The following is a 19,593-nucleotide window of genomic DNA, read 5'->3' on the forward strand; positions in this document are numbered from 1 at the left end:
CCATTTTTATTTATTTATTTTTTTTTTCCTCGAGCACTTCCATGCTTGCTTTTGTGCCATCCATCCTTCTGGAAAATTTTGCCTTGTCTGCAAAAAACAAACTCCATTAAAATGCAAGCTGTTTTTCTTCTACTATCTGCTTGTGCTTCTGATTACTCATTCAATATCTAGGGTATAGTTACTTTAGTTTGTTTCTGTGGATTCAGGGTAGTGAGAAGCACACCTTGTGAATATAGCCTGGCATCTTCTAGCTTAAGTATATGCTGGGGCTCCATCTGTGAGTAAAGTTCCAAATGTTGAGGCCTCCTTGAATACCTGTGTTATTCCATGTAATTTCCTGCAGTAGTGACCCTGTGATGTCCCGTTCCCCAGAATTAGTTAGGATTCTCCTTATAACCCGAGTTCCATCTACATTCACTGGCTTTGAAAGATTAATTACCTTCTGTTCTTAGAGCTTCATAAAATGTCAGTCTTAATGCAAAACGTCCGTTGCTCGGCTTTCAGAGGAGAACACCAGGGTGGGTAGCAGGGGCCTTGGGCTCACTAGGAGAAAGAACCTGCTGTGTGCCCGTTTCCAGTAGTCAAGTCTGAACCTACCAGACCATCTCTTGACCTTACAGATCCCAAAATATTTTCTTGTTGTAGTCAACGGCTCGGCTAACTGACATGTCTTCTGGAGCTTTTAACATGTCTTAGCAGAAGTCTTCTTTCTTTGTATGTATCAGGGTAAATGTCATGTTTGTTGTGGCTCGTTCAGGAGTTTAATTCTTGATCTCCAGTTTTATAATTATTTTGAAAAACGCTTTTTCATTCTGTTTTCTGCCATTTTAAAAACTCTAGTTCATGCTTAATGTTGTCAGCCTTCCCTCCGGTGGCTCTCAGAGGAGTATTTACAGCTTTGACCCTGCAGTGTTTTCTGCAGTCTCCTCAGTGATGGACAGCAGTCGTGTCAGTCTCTGCGGTAACAGGCATAGGTTGCCATGGCTTCACCCCCATCTGTTTGGAAGGGAGGCTGGCAAGCAGCACTGAACTTCTCATTTATTCTGAAGTTCACGTGTACTGTTGGATGCGCTTCCTGACTTCCTGGAAGGGGTGTAGCTCTGGGCAGCAGATTTCTTTATAAATACTGTCCCATCAGTCTATCCCAGGACAAAGTCATCTCATATGTCGTACCGCACCTTAGGCTGGCTTGTTGTTAAGATTTGCTGCATCATTGTAGATTGTTTGTGGACCCTCTTTCGGTTTTCTTTCTGCTAATGATACTTCAAATTAGGACGCCTTTTACTAATTTGCAGTCAGCTTATTTAATTTACCTTTAAGATGTTCTTTGAGTATCATGGAAACAACCCAGTGTGATCTGCTTCCTAAGTCATTGTAATGACTCCTGACTCGGATACCGTGTTTGGAAGCAGTGTTCAGTGATCCACTTCTCTTGAGAATTTCAAATTATTAATTGCTTCTGTTTGGTAAGCCTTGCTCGGTTATGAATTGGAATGTCTGGTAGTCAAAAGTTTTTAGAGGTCCTTTTGCCTGCATAGTCCTGCAGTGTGACTGCCACCTTTTCTGAAGCTGGTGCCCTTCCTCCAGAGTCCGTTTTAACAAGAGAACTCGGGAGTTATTAAGGACAGAAATCAGGCCACATACAGTGTGTGGGCAGGCCAGTATTCATCGCAGATATAGATGACGGGGTTCTGAGTGTGATCATGTGTGACTTTCTGCGAAAGCAAAAGCTGAAAAGCCGTAACACGCACACTTTTTGACTTCAGATAATATAGTTTCTTCAGAAACTTAGATTACTAATTCAGAGTAACAGAATACAGCTAAATGCGCCTTCATACTTCATAGACCTCTTAAAATTGTTATTGATTTTAGGACCACGTTCTTGGAGAGATGCCTGGATTGGTCTAAACAACCGGGGATTCTTCAGAAATTGCCACTGCAAATAATGACTTGCAAATTCGTAGCAATGAATGTTGCTTTTTAAACGCTCAGCCATTTGCAGAATGATAATGCTTAGATGTTACTGCTGATCAGTCTGAGTTCATGGAAATAGATTTCCTTTACTGGTAACTTACAGGTAGATCTTGAAAAGAAGTTGTTCTCACTTTCTGGATTTCCCCCTTGTTGCTACCTAGGTATTAATGGATATGTTCCATCAAGATGTAGAGGATTTAAGTGCACTAACTTTATCTGATGAGGAACCCTCCACCTCAGGGGAGCAAACCTATTATGACCTAGTGAAGTCATTTATGGCAGAGGTTCGACAATATATAAGGGAACTAAATCTCATTATCAGAGTTTTTAGAGAGCCGTACGCCTCCAACTCCAAACTGTTTTCATCTCATGTAAGTATTGTACAAACCACAAACAAAAAAAACCCTTTACTGTAATATCTGGAAATCTAGGTGAACACTTCTAGAACTGAACTATTGTCCAGTTTAACATGTCAGTAGTAGAGGAAGCGCTTGTCTCGAGTTCTGAAATGGAAATAGTAAAGGAGTGCTTGTGGGGAAGCGTGGGTTTTATAGAACTATAGAAGAAACCACCCAATTCACTGTATTCATTTGCAGGCCTGTAATTTGCTTTGTCACTCTTGTTCTTTGCCATGTTTGAATCATTGTAAACTTTGATGTATGTATCCGTATATATAGTTATTATTTTAAAAATGAATTCTATGATCTTATATAAATTATACAGAAAGTATGTAATAAAACATACTATAAAATTTTGTTCTGTTTAAGGATGTGCTTGACCTTCTTATTGTAACAGAGTAGCTTTGCATGTAACGTTCTTCCTCAAAAATCCTGTCCAACTCCCTGTTGATTTTTGTCTGGTTCTGTTGCCTTTTGCAGGATGTTGAAAATATATTTAGTCGTATATCGGACATTCATGAACTTAGTGTGAAGTTATTGGGTCATATAGAAGACACTGTTGAAATGACAGATGAAGGTAGTCCTCATCCGCTAGTAGGCAGCTGTTTTGAAGACATGGCGGAGGTAAGAAATTACTCAGTTTTTTTTTTGTCTATTCATGTGTATTTTAATGACTTGCACATAGATGCTAAGCGCGCCTCTGTTCTAGCTGCCTTTGTTTAGGTTGAGATCTCTTCTTCCAACCCCGCCGTGATGAACAGACTGCCTGTTTTTGAAAGTGCTTTTACCTTTTGAGTCTCTAAACCTCAGTTGTTATAGGGCTGTCTAAACTTTAGAGAGCAAGGGTGGGGGAGGGAGGCCCAACACCACCTGTGACTAGACTTCAGCAGAAATGGAGGTATCCTGTAAGTTGGCTGTAGATCAGGATTGCTGTGGAAAGACACAGTAGAGCGAGGGCTTCTTTGCCAACAGGATTGCTAAGCTGGTGAGGGAAGGCTTTTGAACTAGGCGTGTTAGTAGATGGACACCAAGGCTTGCAGACTGAAGGATTGAGAGGAGAAGAGGATGTGCATAACGGAAAGCATGACAACAAATGCTCTTGCACCTTCCTCTTGAGAAGGTAGGATGACCAAAGGCTCATCTGCAGTGCCTGTTTCCCCAGGGTGCATGTACTCATGAACAGATAGGAGGATTTGGGAGTCTGTGCACGCTTGCAGAGCTGTTATGTGGAATTAGCAACGTGGAAGGAAAGGTTGCGTGACGGAGGGCTGTACGAGTGAATACAGGCACTCAAGAAGGAGAGGCCAGGAGGCTTAATGAAAGATCAGCTCAAGTACATAGAGCTCTGTTATGGAATGAATGATGACCTGGTTGAATGCTTAAGGATCAGGATCAGAGGAGAAGGCCACCAAAGGGCATGTTGTTGTCAAACTTCTCCCGCGAAGACTGCCCAGTTGATAAGTGGCCAAAACATTCTCTAAACAAGTAGGAGTCATCTCCTTATCCCAGGCCCCGGTTCTCTTGGGAGAATAACATTGCTGATATCTGCTGGGTGGACAATGTACCGTGGTTCAAGTAATCCAGAAAACTTCTGGAGGGCACTGGGGACATGTTTTTGTGGCGTGTGCTGATGGGCCAGCTAAGAAGGGTGCTGCACCTGACCTTGTTCTCATGAACAAGGAAGAACTGGCAGGAACATTGTAGCTAATGGCAGGTTTGGCTGCCAATGGTAGAGATGGAGTTTAATGTCCTGACAAAAGTGCAGGAGATAAGCAGACTGAAGACCTTGGGTTTTGGGAGAGTAGACTTAGCTTGTTCAGGGAATTGGGAGGCAGGTTCATATTGGTGGGCTGCCTTGAGGGTAGAAAGGTCTCAGGAGAATTGGTTTTTCAGCGGCGGTGTGTTCAAAGTACAAGGACTATGCATTCCGAGTCCCAAAGAAGAAGGGTAGGTGTAGCAGGAGGCTGCCCAACCTCAGAAAGAGTGATGAGGGAGATCCTGGAAACTAGAAGCTGGTCAGCCTCTCCCCAGTGCCTGAGAAGAATAGCAAATCTTTCTGGAATTCACACCCAGCCATGGGAAGGACTAGAAGGTGATTTCCAAAGGACAAACTGTACCTGACCAACTCAACTGGTTTCTAAGCGGTTGTGTCTGGGTCCATGGACAAAGGGAAGAGCAGTTGATATCCCTTATCTGAACTTAAGCAAGGCCTTCAGCACAGTCCGTCATAGTATCCACATAGTCAGCTTGGTGAGAGTTGAATTGTAGAGTGGGTGGGGAAATTGGTTGGTCTGGCAGGCTTGAAGGACTGTCATCAGCAATATAAAGTCTGCCAGTGGTCAGTGGCATTCCTCAGGCTTTGATATTGGGGCTGGTACTGTTTAATGTCTGTGTTAGTGTGCTGGGAGAAGGTCTGTTTCATAAAGTTGGTAGGTAACGCCAACTTGGGGGGAGGATGGGGATGACATACAGGAGGACAGGGCTGCTTCTTGGGGGACCTGACAATCTGGAGAAATGGACCTAAAGGAACCTCATGGAGTTAAGCAAAGGTAGACTTGAAGTTCTGCAGCTGGGACCAAACAACCCTATGTAATAGTCCAGCTGCCTGGCTGAGGAGCACTACTGCTTGACAGGGCTTGGAGGTCCTCAGGAATCGGCAGTGAAGGCTAACTGCCTATTAGGAAAAGCGTAGCCAGCAGGTTGAAGGGTCATTACGGTGTAGTACTTGAGACCACACCTGGCATTCTGTGTCCAGTTTTGGTCTGCCATAGTACAAGGTATGTTGGAGCAGGTCCTGAGGAGGCCATGAAGATGCTCAGAGGGCTGGAGCACCTCTCCCATGAGGACAGGCTGAGAGAGTTGGGGTTGTTCAGCCTGGAGAAGAGACGGCTCTGGGGAGACCTTACAGCATCTTCCAGTATCTGGGAGCCTACAAGAAGGCTGGAGAGGGACTTTTTACAAGGGCAGGTAGTGATAGGACGAGGAGTCATGGCTTCAAACTGCAAGACGGGAGATTTAGAATAGATATCAGGAAGGAATATTTCACTGTGCGGGTGGTGAGCCCCTGGGGCAGGTTGCCCTGAGAAGCTGTGGCTGCCCCATCCCTGGAGGTGTTCAAGGCCAGGCTGGATGGGGCTTGGAGCAACCTGGGCTGGTGGGAGGTGTCCCTGCCCAGGGCAGGGGGGTTGGAACTAGATGATCTTTAAGGTCGCTTCCAACCTAAACCGTTCTGTGATTCTAAGATAGGCTTATGCGTGAGGGTTGCCATGATGATTAAGGAGTTGGGGCTCGTGATGTACAAAGAGGATTAAGAGTGCTGGGTTTATTCAGTCTTAAAAAAGAGAAGTCTGAGGAAGGAGATCTTATTGCTGTCTTCAGTTACCTGAAGTGAAGGTATAGAAAAGACTGAGGCAGGGTGGGGTTCACAGTAGAGAACTGTGAGATGAGAAAGAGCATGTGAATGGTAAAACCAGTAATCCTGATTAGATACTGGGGGGGGGGGGGGGGGGGCGGGAATCTGTAACGAGAACAACTGAACATTGTAATAGGCTTCCCAGAGAGGTTTTGGTGCCTCAGTTCTTGGAGGTACTCGGAACTTAACTGGATGAGGCCCTGAGCAACCTCAGCTAGCTTTGACGCTGGATCTGGCTTTGGCCCTGAGGTGGGCCCTGCTTTGAATAGGGGATTGGACCAGTTGACCTCCAGAGATCTCTTCCAGACTGAATTACTCCTCGAGTCTGTGTATGTGAAAGTATTGGTTCTTCTCTGTAGGTGTTTTGGAAAATGTATGCAGAAAAGTCTGTCCTATGGGGTCTGGTTGGACGGGGCTCTGAGCAACCTGCAGCAGTTAAAGATGTCCCTGCTTATCGCAGGGGGGGTGGACTAGATGGCCCTTCCAACCCAAACCATTCTATGTAGCATACGTATTTTCTGTAAGAAATATGAAGTATAGATATTAAATCAGTTTTGTAAAATTATTCTGTATTTCTTCTTAGGAGCTAGCATTTGATCCATATGAATCATATGCACAAGACATTTTGCGACCTGGTTTTCATGATCATTTTCTAAGTCAGTTGTCAAAGCCAGGAGCAGCATTTTACTTACAGGTAACTTTCTTTTAAGTAAGCCTTATTATTGATATTACTATTTTAATTACATTATATTGTTGTTCAGTACATTTGTTGTTTTAAGACTGAAACTTACTTTGTTTCTAGTCAATAGGTGAAGGCTTTAAAGAAGCTGTTCAGTATGTTCTACCCCGGCTGCTCCTTGCCCCTGTTTACCACTGTCTTCATTATTTCGAACTGCTAAAAGTAAGAACCTTGTGTCAATCTGATGTTGTTTTGTTGTTTGGGTTTTTTTTTTTTTTCATAATTCTCAGTGCTGCATACCAGAGCTTTGTGTGCTGAGTTAGGTGTAAAACCTTTTGCTAGAATGTGAGTAATAAAACTGTTATGATGAAAAAAAAGCAGGTTAAATGTTTTGGTGCATGCTACAAGGAACTGAATATCAGCTTGTAATTTCATGGAGGTTTTACAGTAGCTAATGATTTGTGTTGAATAATCAAGTTGTTATTAATTTAGAAAGCAATTGAGATCTAGATACTCATGTTCTTGGAATTGTTTGAAGAGTGGTAAGAGAATGGCGAACGGCTGTATTACAGACAATGTCCAAGGATTTCTCAAGCTCTGTTACTTTGTAAATTTAAAATCACAGTAAGGTTTCCCTTCAGACTTCATTTTATTTTCCTAAAAGCTTTGTTCTTGCAGTGCGCATCTCACGGTGGTTGTAAAGATGATATCCTTCCTTCAAAGAGAAGGTGTGGTTCATATGTACACCTCTTGGGCTTTTTGTAATGAGACCTCACATCAGCAGGGTAACAGTAAAGGCTCTGTAACGTGCACATGTAAAGAAAATAGCTACAGAATTTTTTTCTGGGGCGTTTATGAGTTAGCATTGAAGAATAATCTTTAAGGAGTGTAGACCATTTTGAGGAAAACTTTCAATAAAATCTTCATTTGGACTTAACAGAAACTTTTAAGGGATACAGTGTTCCAGACTTAATTACTTGGGGAAATTTGAATCACAAGTGGGGAAAAAAAAATAATCTCTGCTCTTTTGAAGAAATCTGGGTGTGTTTTTCTTGAGTGTTTGTTTGGTTGTCTTGGGATAACCCAGAAGTTAGGTCATCTTTGTGTCTAAGTGTCTACAGTTTTAACACCACTTTTACTGATTTAGATCTACACGTACAGCTTTGACACATAGCTCATCTTGTACAACGTGCTTTTTTTGAATTTTGGAACATATGCTTGATCTGTTGGTCTAACTCATGGGTTTGGTTTGACTTTTCAGACATCTTTAGCATAATAAGCGTTTCCTTTCATGATGGTCCATTGGAAGGGAGGTGTGATAGAGCTCATCAGCGTTTTGTAGGATAGACCTGCACGGATATAAGGTTCCCCTGCTCATGCTATTATCACACAGTCTCAAAATTCAGTACCGAGGGGCTTTGCATGTTTCCATGTGTACGTGGTATTGTCTTACCTAATAGAGAAAGCATGAAAGATTAATGTCATCTGACACACAGGCATCCTGCGCTGCTTCTTGCCATTGGTAATTTTAGTGGGGGGAAAAAGGGTGTGTGTGCCTACGGAAATGGGAAGCAACTCATGTTCGGGCTTTTTAGGGCAAACTGGAGCCTAAGTGAAGCTTGCCTTCAGAAAGTTACCAATATTTTTGCAACTCCTGACCTATGCTTTATGTCAAATTCTTTTCTCGTTCATGCTCTACACGTGCCCACCCTCCACCCTGTGTAAATCGGATATTGTTGGGTTGGATTTTGTTCCGTATATGATAACCTTCCAGGCTTTCTTCCCACTGTGGTGCTCACCTCACGTTTTACTGAGACAGCCATTGCTGTGGTCTGTCAGGTGTGATACATGTAATAGGCAGCGATGGAGAATAGGAGCACATGAAGAGACCGATCATAGAATCACAGAATTGTCTAGGTTGGAAGGGACCTTTAAGATCATCAAGTCCAACCATCAACCTAACAGTGCCAAAAGCCACCATTAAACCGTGTCCCCAGGCACCACGTCTGCCCATCTTTTAAATGCCTCCAGGGATGGCAACTCCACCACTTCCCTGGGCAGCCTGTTCCAATGCTTGACAGCCCTTTCTGTGAAGAACTTTTTCCTGATACCCATCCTAAACCTCCCCTGGCACAACTTGAGGCCATTTCCTCATGTCCTATCGCTTGTTCCTTGGGAGAAGAGGTCGACCCCACATCGCTAGAACCTCTTTTCAGGTGGTTGTAGAGAGTGTTAAGGTCTCCCCTCAGTCTCCTTTTCTCCAGGCTAAGCAACCCCAGTTCCCTCAGCCACTCCTCAGAAGACGTGTGCTCCAGACCCCTCACCAGCTCCGTTGCCCTTCTCTGGACACGCTCCAGCACCTCTGTGTCTTTCTTGTCATGAAAGGTCCAAAACTGAACACAGCACTTGAGGTGGGGCCTCACCAGTGCCGAGTACAGGGGGACCATCACTGCTCCAGTCCTGCTGGCCACACTATTGCTGATACAGGCCAGGATGTTGTTGGCTTTCTTGGCCACCTGGGCACACTGCCGGCTCATATTCAGCCGGCTGTTGACCAACACCCCCAGCTCCTTTTCCACCGGGCAGCTTTCCAGCCACTCTGCCCCGCGCCTGTAGCGTCCATGGGGTTGTTGTGACCCGACACTTGACCTTGTTGAACCTTATACCGTTGACCTCAGCCCATCCATCCATCCTGTCCACATCTCTCTGCGGAGCCATCCTACCCTCAAGCAGGTCGACACTCCCGCCCAACTTGGTGTCATCTGCAAATTTACCAAGGGTGCACTCGATCCTCTCGTCCAGGTCAGTGGTAAAGATATTAAAGGGAACCAGCCTCAGTACCAAGCCCTGGGGGACACCACTTATGGCCAGCTACCGGCTGGATTGAACTCCGTTCACCACCACTCTCTGGGCACGGCCATCCAGCCAGTTTTTTACCCTGTGAAGAGTACACCCGTCCAATGCACGAGCAGCCAGTTAAGATATTCGCTCCCACAGCAGTAGCTTCATCTGCCAATTAGTACCTACGTGTGCAAACAGCATATGAATCCCTCTGTCGAGTAGTCTCTGCAGGCAGTAATGTTTTCTTTCTTATATCTGGAAACTTCAAACAGATTCCAGCTTGGTTATACTTAAAAATGGCCCGACGCAAGTGTATTTGATACAGAAGGGTATCAGTGGAATTTTTTTAGCCATATAACCCTTACAATTTCGCTGATGCAAGGTGGTATTAAGTTCTTCTGTGTGGTAAGAGACCCGAATTGGTGATTGCAGGCATATCTGAATAAGCAAGTTAAAAATAGTATGAAAATGGATATCTTGGTACGAAGAGACAAAACGTTGGCAAAGTAGCACGTGGAAAAAACATTTTATTTCTCTTGAATATAGATATACTTAAGGATAAAGGGGTTTCCATTTTTCTTTTGAGCTGTGTTGTGTAATCTTGCATGCTTTGAAGTTACCTATTAAAAAATGCATTCCAAAGTTACCTTCTAACTATGCAGGCTACAAAAACAAAGTAAATTTTGATCCACTGATGGCTATCCTTTTTAGAAACTAAAACCCTCCTGAAGTTTGGCAGGGCACCAGGAACGCACCAATACATATTCTATATTTAGCTGAAGCTCCTTGCTGTAACTTTGGTGGGAAATTAGCATGTGACTGAGGGCTGTGTTTTCCTTCAACCACCCTGAGAGTCCCCAAACTTTTACATAAGAAACTAACTATAGAAAATAGCAGCTGCGTATGAGACTGTGCTTTTCTGCAAATTTGCAGGTGATGTGAATGGGCTTTTCTAAATGTGGACCCTTTAGGTAGGGTGATACAAGTAGTGCGGTTATTTATGACCTTGAGTTACTGAAGAAAGATGTTTACAAGACTTTTAAATTGAATTGGGCACTGTTTCAGGTGCTGTAAATTTCTGTGTATGTGTGATACTCTTTCCTTTCTCTGGGTAAATAGAAAATTACTTTAAAATTCCTTTTTTTCCAAGTAGGAGTGGCTCAAAGCATATATAAACTTTGCTTAGATAAAGTAATGTGTTCTGGAAATCAGGCGAGCTAGATAGATGACTTTTTTTCTTTTAATCAAGTGCAGACTTGACTCCTGTGACTTACAAATGGAAACTTCTTGTCTCTCTGCAAATATTTTTTGAGTTGGAGTTCTACCTGTAATCATCTGAAATTCTCAGGATGATTTCATTGCACAACAGCATCTAGTGTGTTTTATTTCTTTTTTCAAACTTTGTTCTTAGCTGAGAAATAACTTGCCAGCCTTTACTGACTCAAGTAGAAATACTCCTCAATTAAACTTTTTTGTCTTCCTCTTTTGCTATGCTAATGGAACTTTAAAAAAAAAAGAGTTCTACCTGTAATCATCTGAAATTTTCAACAAGGTCTTCCAAGATAAGAAGCCGCTCTCTTTCCAACCTGATGGTATTTGTTACGTGTTGTTGGAGAAGGCACAAGGTGGTGAATTGTTAGTAGTTTAGGACTTAGAGTATCTTTAGGTTGATCCCATAAGTCTCTTGCTGTGTGTTGTGTTGGGCTGTGCATCCCAAACTATCTCAGGCTTGGACTTCGCTTTGATTCTCAGCCTTGTTTCAGCCAGGCTCGTGATCCAGTGTAACGAATTTAATGAATTTGATTTGTGATCCCATCTGTAACTGGTGTAAACCAGCCCGGGGGGAAAATCACTGAGTCTTAATTAGCTGAACTCCGGCAGCCTGCACAGTTCTTACAATATCTGCAATCATCGATCATTATCTCAAAACATAGTCTGCGTCGCTTGTATTTAGTATATGCTCTGTAACGAACAGGTTCTCTTGTTTTAGTCAATTCTTAAAGTCTCCTTCAATTAATATTAAAAATGGAAAATCGCAGATTTGGACTAGCTATGAATTATTTGCTTAGTGTCAGCAAAGGATGGTATTTTCTGAAATCACTGTCTGGTGTGCTTCTTTCCAAACACAGTAGTAACTGGTATGTACAACACTGTTTTGAAATAAAAGTAAAAACAGAATATTACTGTTTTACCTACATTTATATATGCAGCTGCGGATGATTGAGCGGAAATAATGTGCAATTTTATGTCTTCATGACAGATGAAGGCTTGTCTGCTGGAGGAAGCGTAGCTTGACCAAACTGTTGCTTGTGTGTGATAAGGACTGCAAAGTGTATTTGAGTATTTCTTGGGAGAGAAGGCTGGGGTGGTGGAAAAAATGGTCTCAAGTCTAAGACTTCCTAGAATAAGACAGTAGGTGAAAAATTTAAGCAACTTCTTCATATGGTTAAGCGATGAAGACTTATATTACAACTGCAGTGTTCTAAAGATGCAGATGTTGTGCCTCATGGTAGAAGTTGGAGGTGATACAGCCAGGTAAATGAGGTTCTGTATTTCTTTCTTGCTTGTGTGGTTTCATTGACGACATTTCTGTTGCTTTTCTCCCTTAAATGTTAGTGGGTTTATGCTCTAAGTCAGCTGTATGTTTGGCAGCCAAAGGGAAGATGATAGGGGAAAACTAAAACCTTATCACACGTGTGTGTGCGCGCGTGCTTGTTCTGCAAACTTGGTTATTGTTAATCTAACTAATTGGGCTCTCTGAGGTATCTCTTTAATTAGAAAAGTTATTCAGAATGTGTTGAATTTTTTTTTACTAGCTGTCATACTTGATGGATTTCCTATGTGTTTGTATCAGAGATACCTATATGCGTATCTGTGGTACTTTGTTTGTCAATGACCTACGTCGCCTGTTACGGAGTTGCGATGGGGTTATGTTTGTTGTATAGCTTTTTTCTTTTCACAAAGGATGTATCTGGGCTTTTGAGAAGCACTTGTCTCTTTCCGGGGAATTTTCTAATGCGAAGTAATTACCTTGGAGAATAATTTTTCCATTATCCCACTAAAACTGCTTTTTCTGTAAAGACGAAAAATTCTTCCTTCCACTTTGCTTACAGTCCTCGGTGGCACTAGAACTGCGTTATTGTTAATCTGCTGCCGGACCAACAAATGCTGTACTTTGCTCCCTGGAAGCCAGGAGTAGGATGGCACGGGGCCAGACTGTTCTTATTGAGATGGTGCCCTCTTTGGGGAGTCGAATGAAGCACCAACTGAACTCTGACTCTTAACTTGCATGTCTGACTGCAGGGTTCTAGAGTCCAGTTTTCTGATCCGTTTTCTAGGAATTTATGCTGAACGCCCGAGGCTGAGTTCTCGTGAAGAGAGATGGGTGTTACAGGAACTTGGACAAATTTTCATCATTTCCTCCCCCACCCCCTTTAAATAAAAGTCTTGACACAAGTAATCCATCGATGATTGAATGTTAAGAAGCTTCTTGTAGCTTTTCAACCCCTATAGGGTGACATTAGTTTTTGTGACTGTGGCAGTCACGGTACGGTTCCTGATACACCTGTATTGCTCTTTCGTCTTTTAATAGCAGTAGTGTATTTCCCTGTCCCCTTCTCCTGCCTCCATTCCTGTAACCTTCTGTATAAAAGGGAGGTCCTCAGAGATAGGTAGCGCTATGGTTGAGACTTCCATATACTTGATTTCTTCGCTAGAAATGTTTCTGGATGTGGAGCTGTGAATTTAGTCCCCCTACCAACGTGCTTTCTCTGTTTGCTCTTATGGCAGCGGGGGTCTTTGTTTTCTGTCAGTACTTTGGTATCTTCAGTAGAAACCAATGGAAAGATGTAGGAAATGACAAACGAGTAAAACAACAAGCTGCAGTCATGGTTTCTCTAGACTTGGTCTACAGATGGGATTCTGCTGGTCATCCCTCACTTCCTCTGCTGTTTTTTCCCTGTCAACAAGGTTCCTCTTTAAAACCAACAGGGTTCTACTGTTGCTTCCCAGAGTGATCTCTGAAATGGTGAATTCATCTTACGTAGCATTAAAAAATCCATACATTTCTATCCAAACGTAGAGGTGCCATCCAGTTGAGCTTATGGCCTTGCAAACTTGGGTGGCAAAGATCAGACTTGACTTGTGTCAAAGCAGTGAAAGTGGATTTTAATCCACTTTGGAATTACAAAAGAGAAAAAGAAGATGTTTTCAAATTGAATTGTTGTTACTATGATGGAAAATTTGGGGGAAGAAAATGGAAGACCTCAATTACACGTGTGGAACCACAGAGGTAAATATCTTGTGATATTTCAAATACTGGTCTGACTAAATGTTATCAACTTAATTATGAATTTTAAATTTCTAATGCATTCTGCAGGTCTGCTAATAATGATGAGACAAACCAAAGTGACAGTAAGAAAGAAGAGAATTTCAGAGCATGAAGGCTCTGGAAGGATCTGTGTGAACTTGTACGCTTGTTGCAGAAAGGTAATGAATCTGCTGTGGAAGAGACATCAGCATATGCCAAAAAAAAAAACCCAACAAAAAAAAACCCAACCAAAAAAAAACCCCAACCACTCCAAAAACCACCCAAACGCATATTTTTGAAGAATGCAGAGCAAATGGGTTTTCCATACACTAAGAAGACAAGTCCTCCTGTAAACAAAGTAATGGAACCTGGGCATATAAAACACATACATGTGAGCTAGTAGCTTACAAAAAGTCTGAATGTTTAGGAAATGGTTTTATGAGAACATCAAGGAGCATATTTGAAACCAAGGCTTTGTTTTTGTATCTGTTCTGTGATGAAGGGAATGCTGATTGTGTAAGCTCAATGAGAATTGCTCATGCGCATGAATCCCTTCCCCGTTGCAGAAACCAAGAGCAAAAATACTCTTCCCTGTTGAGCAGACACCAGCCGAAATACCTAACAGGCTGTCAGTAGCGTTTGAGCAGACCTGATCCAAAATACAGTCTTCTGACAGGCTGTTCCCATTCATGGGAACGCTGGTGGCAAATTGGCCACGTAAGAAACCTGTTAAAGAAAAACTTGGAACTATTGAAGTGGTGAAACATCTACCGACAGACTTCTCTGTGGTACGTGTTTCTGAAGAGCTTTTCCTGCCTCTTCCTCGGTGTCCATCCTGATTTTCAAAATGGCACTTACCTTCAGAGTAGTGTAATTTATTTCCGAAACAGATTTACTTTAATTTCATTCCCCCTCTCCCCAAATAAGAGCATCCACACCGAGTAATCAAAGTAGTAATTCCTTAAATTCGCATGTTTCTCTAGTCCAAATGGTTTCACTTTCTTGGGCTCAGGTGAAGTTTGATGTACTTAAATTTTCCACGTATCTTTGAGATTTATTTGAAGTCACATAGTCAAGCTGTGAAAGAACTGGGGAGGTTGTACTAGAAGTTGAAATGCTGCGTAATTTCCTCTGTTTTAATGCTTTACTTGTACAGTATGCTTCCCAATGGGCTGACTGTATTTTATATAATGTGAGTTAAAGCTTAATTTGAAATAAAAGATGAAGGGCTTTTTAGCTTCTCTCTCTTTTAAAATGTACTTCCAAGAGAATGCTGGAGGCTTTTTGTAACTAATTATCTGATATCTGAAGTTTCATATTTGACATGTTTATGTAAGTTTACGTGATTTGATGTAACTTTTTAAAATTAAACTGAGAAGGCATAGTTAAAATTGAGTGGAGAAAAGTCTTTACCATTACTTCAGTAATATATTAAGTTCTGCTCGTCTCTTAATGCAGGTAACACTCCTGCTGTAATGCAAATCTAAATAAACAGTTATATAAAGGTATGCATATTTTTACTGCACTGTGCTCAAGATTGTCTGAGTTTCTATGAAAACAAAGAGACTTTTGAAATTCCAGTGTATTGAAGCTGTGTATGTATGTCCAGGAATACAGCACATGGAGTTGCCTTTAAGCTTCAAGCGTGAAGTGCCTTTTAGACTGCTGTGAAGTGCCTTTTAGACTGCTGGCGTTTTCCAGAAGTGAATAGTGTTCCCCGCAGTTGTCCCCAATTGCTGTTCCAGCTGATTTCCTGATGCTTTCTAAAAATTAAAGTTTCTGGATATGAGACCGCTTTATTTTTTCCCAGGGTACTGCTGCTTTGGGCTGAGTATTCTATTAATTGGAGGAATTGCAAAAAGCCCAAGAGCACAAAGAGCTCTTGGGCAGCTCAGTGCTGTTGTTCCAGTATTTTTTTTATGGCCAAGTGCCAGCAGACCTGCCTTCCTGCATTTGTCAGAGGAGAAGCCCTGTTCGTTTTTTATTCATGAATCATTAAAATAGCCTGTTTCAGCATTGCCTTTTGGTAGGTACCCCATTCTCGGAAAGATGTTTAAGAAAACGGTGAGGCATTAGAACAGAAGCTGGAGTAACTGAGTTCTCGTGCGTGCTACGTACGCCCTCTGCGTGCCCTGCGTTTCCCTGTGGAGCGGGTCCCTAGGTCACCCTAGGGCTGGCTTTCCCAGCGACGCGAGTGTTTTGGTGCCTTGCTGTGGCCTTCGGGGTGGCTGAAGAAATTACATAGTGGGTTTTGGAGAGGTTTCTCTGAAGCAGTGCTACTTCGAGCTCATCATCCTGAGTTACTGTGGTGTGCAGCTTCCACTTGTAATGCAGGACCACTTATGTACTAAACTTGGATTAACGTTTTGAGGGGCAGTATGTAGCATTAGCACCTGCAATCAAGTGATCTTAAGCAAGTTTAGTTGTGATTTCCGCGACCCCCGTATGCTGTTGTGTCTTTTGTGTATAGAAGCTGATTTATGACCTCTCCTCCCAGGTGAATTGGGAGAATGTGCAGTTCACAGATTTTAGTGGTTAGATTTAGAACAGTCTTTTAGGAAGACAAGTCTAGATTGTGATGTAAGCCCTGAAGTACAAGATTTTATATCTGTCATGACACCTACTGGTATCGTTATATCTGCATATTCTCATCATAAGTATATATGTATCTTCGGTCATTGTCTTTCTAGATCGATGCTTCCCTGACAGCGTAAGAGGACTACCTACCATAGTCTAATTTTGCACTGCATGAGGAGGATTTCTTTTGTATCTGTTTGGAATTTCCTGCTTTTATAAATATCTAATTCTTGGGTTATGCAACAGGTAGAACACATACCTTGTCTTCCAGTTCTTGATCTCTTTTCAGAGCTTGTGGCCTAGAATGGACTCTTCTAATTAGAAACTTCCCTTAGCAGTCTGTTTTCCAAGTTCCTTTTCCTTGAATGGCTGGGATACTGCACCTGCAGTATTGTGAATCATTACAATCATTATAAACCAATAATTTCTCGTAAGAATTAAAAAAACCCAAACAAACAAAAAACCCCCCCAAAATACCACGATGACTGTAGTACTACTGATAATGAGAAATCTGCAGCTCTTTCCCATAATAATACCGTATTCTTCACAGGACACTTTATCTTAAAAAAAAAAAAAAAGAGGCAGTTTTATTTTTTTATTTAGCATCTACCTATTTTGTTCATTAGGGGGCACTGCACAGCTGTAGAAGCATCAGTGGGATTTGCAGAGAAACTTGGATGTGTTTCCAGTGATGCTAGTTCACTTTCCATAACCTCCTCTTCCAGACTGTCCGGGGGCAGTGTAAGATGAAAGTCACTGCTGTAATTTAAGCTGGATTCTGACTAAGACTGGTTTTGATAGCAGTTTATGGCAATTATATGATGCTAGAATATAAACGTTCAAATTCCTTTCCTGTCTGCAGAGATGTGTCTTCGTAGTAGTTCACAGCGACATCTGATTTGCCGTTTGTGTTGGTCTTACACTTAAGAAAACTCATACTTCTACACACTACTTCCTAAACGTTAAACTTTGATTTAGTTTGTATATACAGTTGGAAATACGGGTTACTTCCAATGGATCCCGATGGGGAAATGTTAGTCTTAAACCATTGCTTTCTTTCCAGCACTCTATACAACGTGTATTTTGCTTTTGGACATGGGACTTTCTTGGCGTGAATACCAAAATTTTTGCAACTGGAACAAAATTGCTGTAAAAAGCATTTTGTAAACTCAACACAGGAGCAGAATGCTTTGCAGTAATGAACATTAATTTGTACCAGTACATTTTTGAAGGTAACGTACAGGGAGAAATCTGTTCCCAGGTGTTTGAGTTGATAAGGTGCTACATTGAGAAAATTCCTGATGACTTTGTAGGGGTTTATTTTTCTGTTTGTTTGGTTTAGTGCTCCCTTATACATGTTAGCCTACGTTTGCACAGGTTTCTTTTGAGATTTTTTCCAAATTTCCAAAACTTTCTTTTGGGATATGAGCCATTTTTGTTCTGCCTTATGCTAGGCACCATGCATCTCTGTTAGTTTTACTGGAGCATTTAGGTTATATAGACAGTATTAAAAATGAGGAAATATTGAAAGGGACCTTAAAGATCATCTAGTTCCAACCCCCTTGCTATGGGTTCCCATGGACCAGGTTGCTCAGAGCCCCGTCCAACCTGGCCTTGAATGCCTTCAGGGATGGGGCAGCCACAGCTTCTCTGGGCAATTTATTCCAGTGTCTCACCACCCTCACAGGAAACAGTTTCTTGCTAATATCTCATCGAAATCTCCCCTCTTCCAGTTTGAAGCCATTACCCTTCATCCTATCACTACCTGCCCTTGTAAAAAGTCCCTCTCCAGCTTTCTGTACGCCCCCTTCAGATACTGGAAAGCTGCTGTAAGGTCTCCCCAGAGCCTTCTCTTCTCCAGGCTGAAGACCCCCAACTCTCTCACCATGTCCTCATGGGAGAGGTGCTCCAGCCCTCTGAGATTCTTTGTGGCTTCCTCTGCACCTGTTTCAACAGGTCCATGTCCTTCTTGTGCTGAGGACTCTAAAGCTGGATGCAGTACTCCAGGTGGAGTCTCACAAGAGTGGAGTAGAAGGACAGAATGCCCTCCCTCGCCCTGCTGGCCACACTGCTTTTGATGCAGCCCAGGATGGGGGTGGCTTTCTGGGCTGCCAGCGCACGTTGCTGGCTCCTGTTGAGCTTCTCATCCACCAACACCCCCAAGTCCTTCTCCTCAGGGCGTTTCTCAATCTATTCTCCGCCCAGCCTGGATTTGTGCATGGGATTGCCCTGACCCAGATGCAGGACCTTGCACTTGGCTTTGTTGAACTTCATGAGGTTGGCATGGGCCTACCTCTCCAGCCTGTCCAGGTCCCTCTGGATGGCATCCCTCCCCTCCAGTGTGTCGACCACACCACACAGCTTGGTGTCATCGGCAAACTTGGTCAGGGTGTACTCAATCCCATTGTCCGTGTCACCAGCAAAGATGTTAAGCAGCACTGGTCCCAGCACTGACCCCTGAAGAACGTCACTTGTCACTGCTTGCCACTTGGACATGGAGCTGTTGACTGCAACTCTCTGAGTGTGGCCATCCAACCAATTCCTTATCCATGGAGTGGTCCGTCCGTCAAATCTGTGTGTCTTCAGTTTAGAGACCAGGATGTCGTGTGGGCCAGCATCAAACGCTGTAGAGGAATTTGATGAGGGTAGTCTGTTACTTCTTGGAGTGATGTATTCTCCAGGGGACCTTTTGGGAAGCAATACCTGGTGTGGTACATTGTCAGTCCTATTTTGATGGTTGTGGCATGAGTAGGCACTCACGTCTAATGCTGCTCAGTTCAAGAGTATGACAGATTATACTACGTGAACCAAAGCTGCCTAGAATGAACCTTGTGGCCACCCTTTATGGCTGCAAACACAAATAAAGTAGCCTGGCATTGACAGCTATTGCACTGAATGATTAACTCTCGTCAGGGAAAAAAAATTAATGCTATTCTATGACACATTCAACTGTCAAATGTGAATATATTGTATTCAGTTGGATTTTGGAGGAAAATATTTCACACTGGAAGCAAACAGGGTGATTGATCTGTTGCCGAGGGTGTCTGTTATTCTGGTCCCTGCCAGCCCATCGCTTCGCTTTTACCACCTCTGAAAAAAACCCAACTTTCAGTTGTGTGGAGCCAGTTCCTCGTGGCGATAGTCTGAAACACTTCTCTCTTAATGATTCTGTAAATAACTTTCATCTTGGTTTTATGTTTAAGCCACAGCTGTAGTCAACAGTTTTTTCACTGACTGTAACGTGAAGCATTTTAATGCTTAAACAAAGATTTAAGAGGAAAATCTTAAACAGCTTAGGATAAAAACATGATAGATCTTGTTTTATAAAACTTACCTGTCGCTGATAATTAGGCACAAAATATTAGTATTAAACCTTCTCGTCCAGTTTTAGTTTATTGTATTT

The 19,593-nt window shown here is 42.5% G+C and overlaps 1 protein-coding gene across 1 annotated transcript in view; it reads left to right on the plus strand.

The window, feature by feature from the left end:
* Window positions 1-19,593, plus strand: part of SOS1 (son of sevenless homolog 1 (Drosophila)) — a 43,701-nt gene that overhangs the window by 5,300 nt on the left and 18,808 nt on the right. Inside the window, exons 5-8 of the mRNA XM_009892517.1 lie at window positions 2,136-2,345; window positions 2,853-2,996; window positions 6,368-6,478; window positions 6,587-6,685. Of these exons, the coding sequence (XP_009890819.1) occupies window positions 2,136-2,345; window positions 2,853-2,996; window positions 6,368-6,478; window positions 6,587-6,685 (564 nt within the window). The remainder of the gene's footprint in view (window positions 1-2,135; window positions 2,346-2,852; window positions 2,997-6,367; window positions 6,479-6,586; window positions 6,686-19,593) is intronic.

This window comes from Charadrius vociferus, unplaced genomic scaffold, assembly GCF_000708025.1.
Source record: "Charadrius vociferus isolate BGI_N301 unplaced genomic scaffold, ASM70802v2 scaffold139, whole genome shotgun sequence".
Lineage (NCBI taxonomy): Eukaryota > Metazoa > Chordata > Aves > Charadriiformes > Charadriidae > Charadrius > Charadrius vociferus.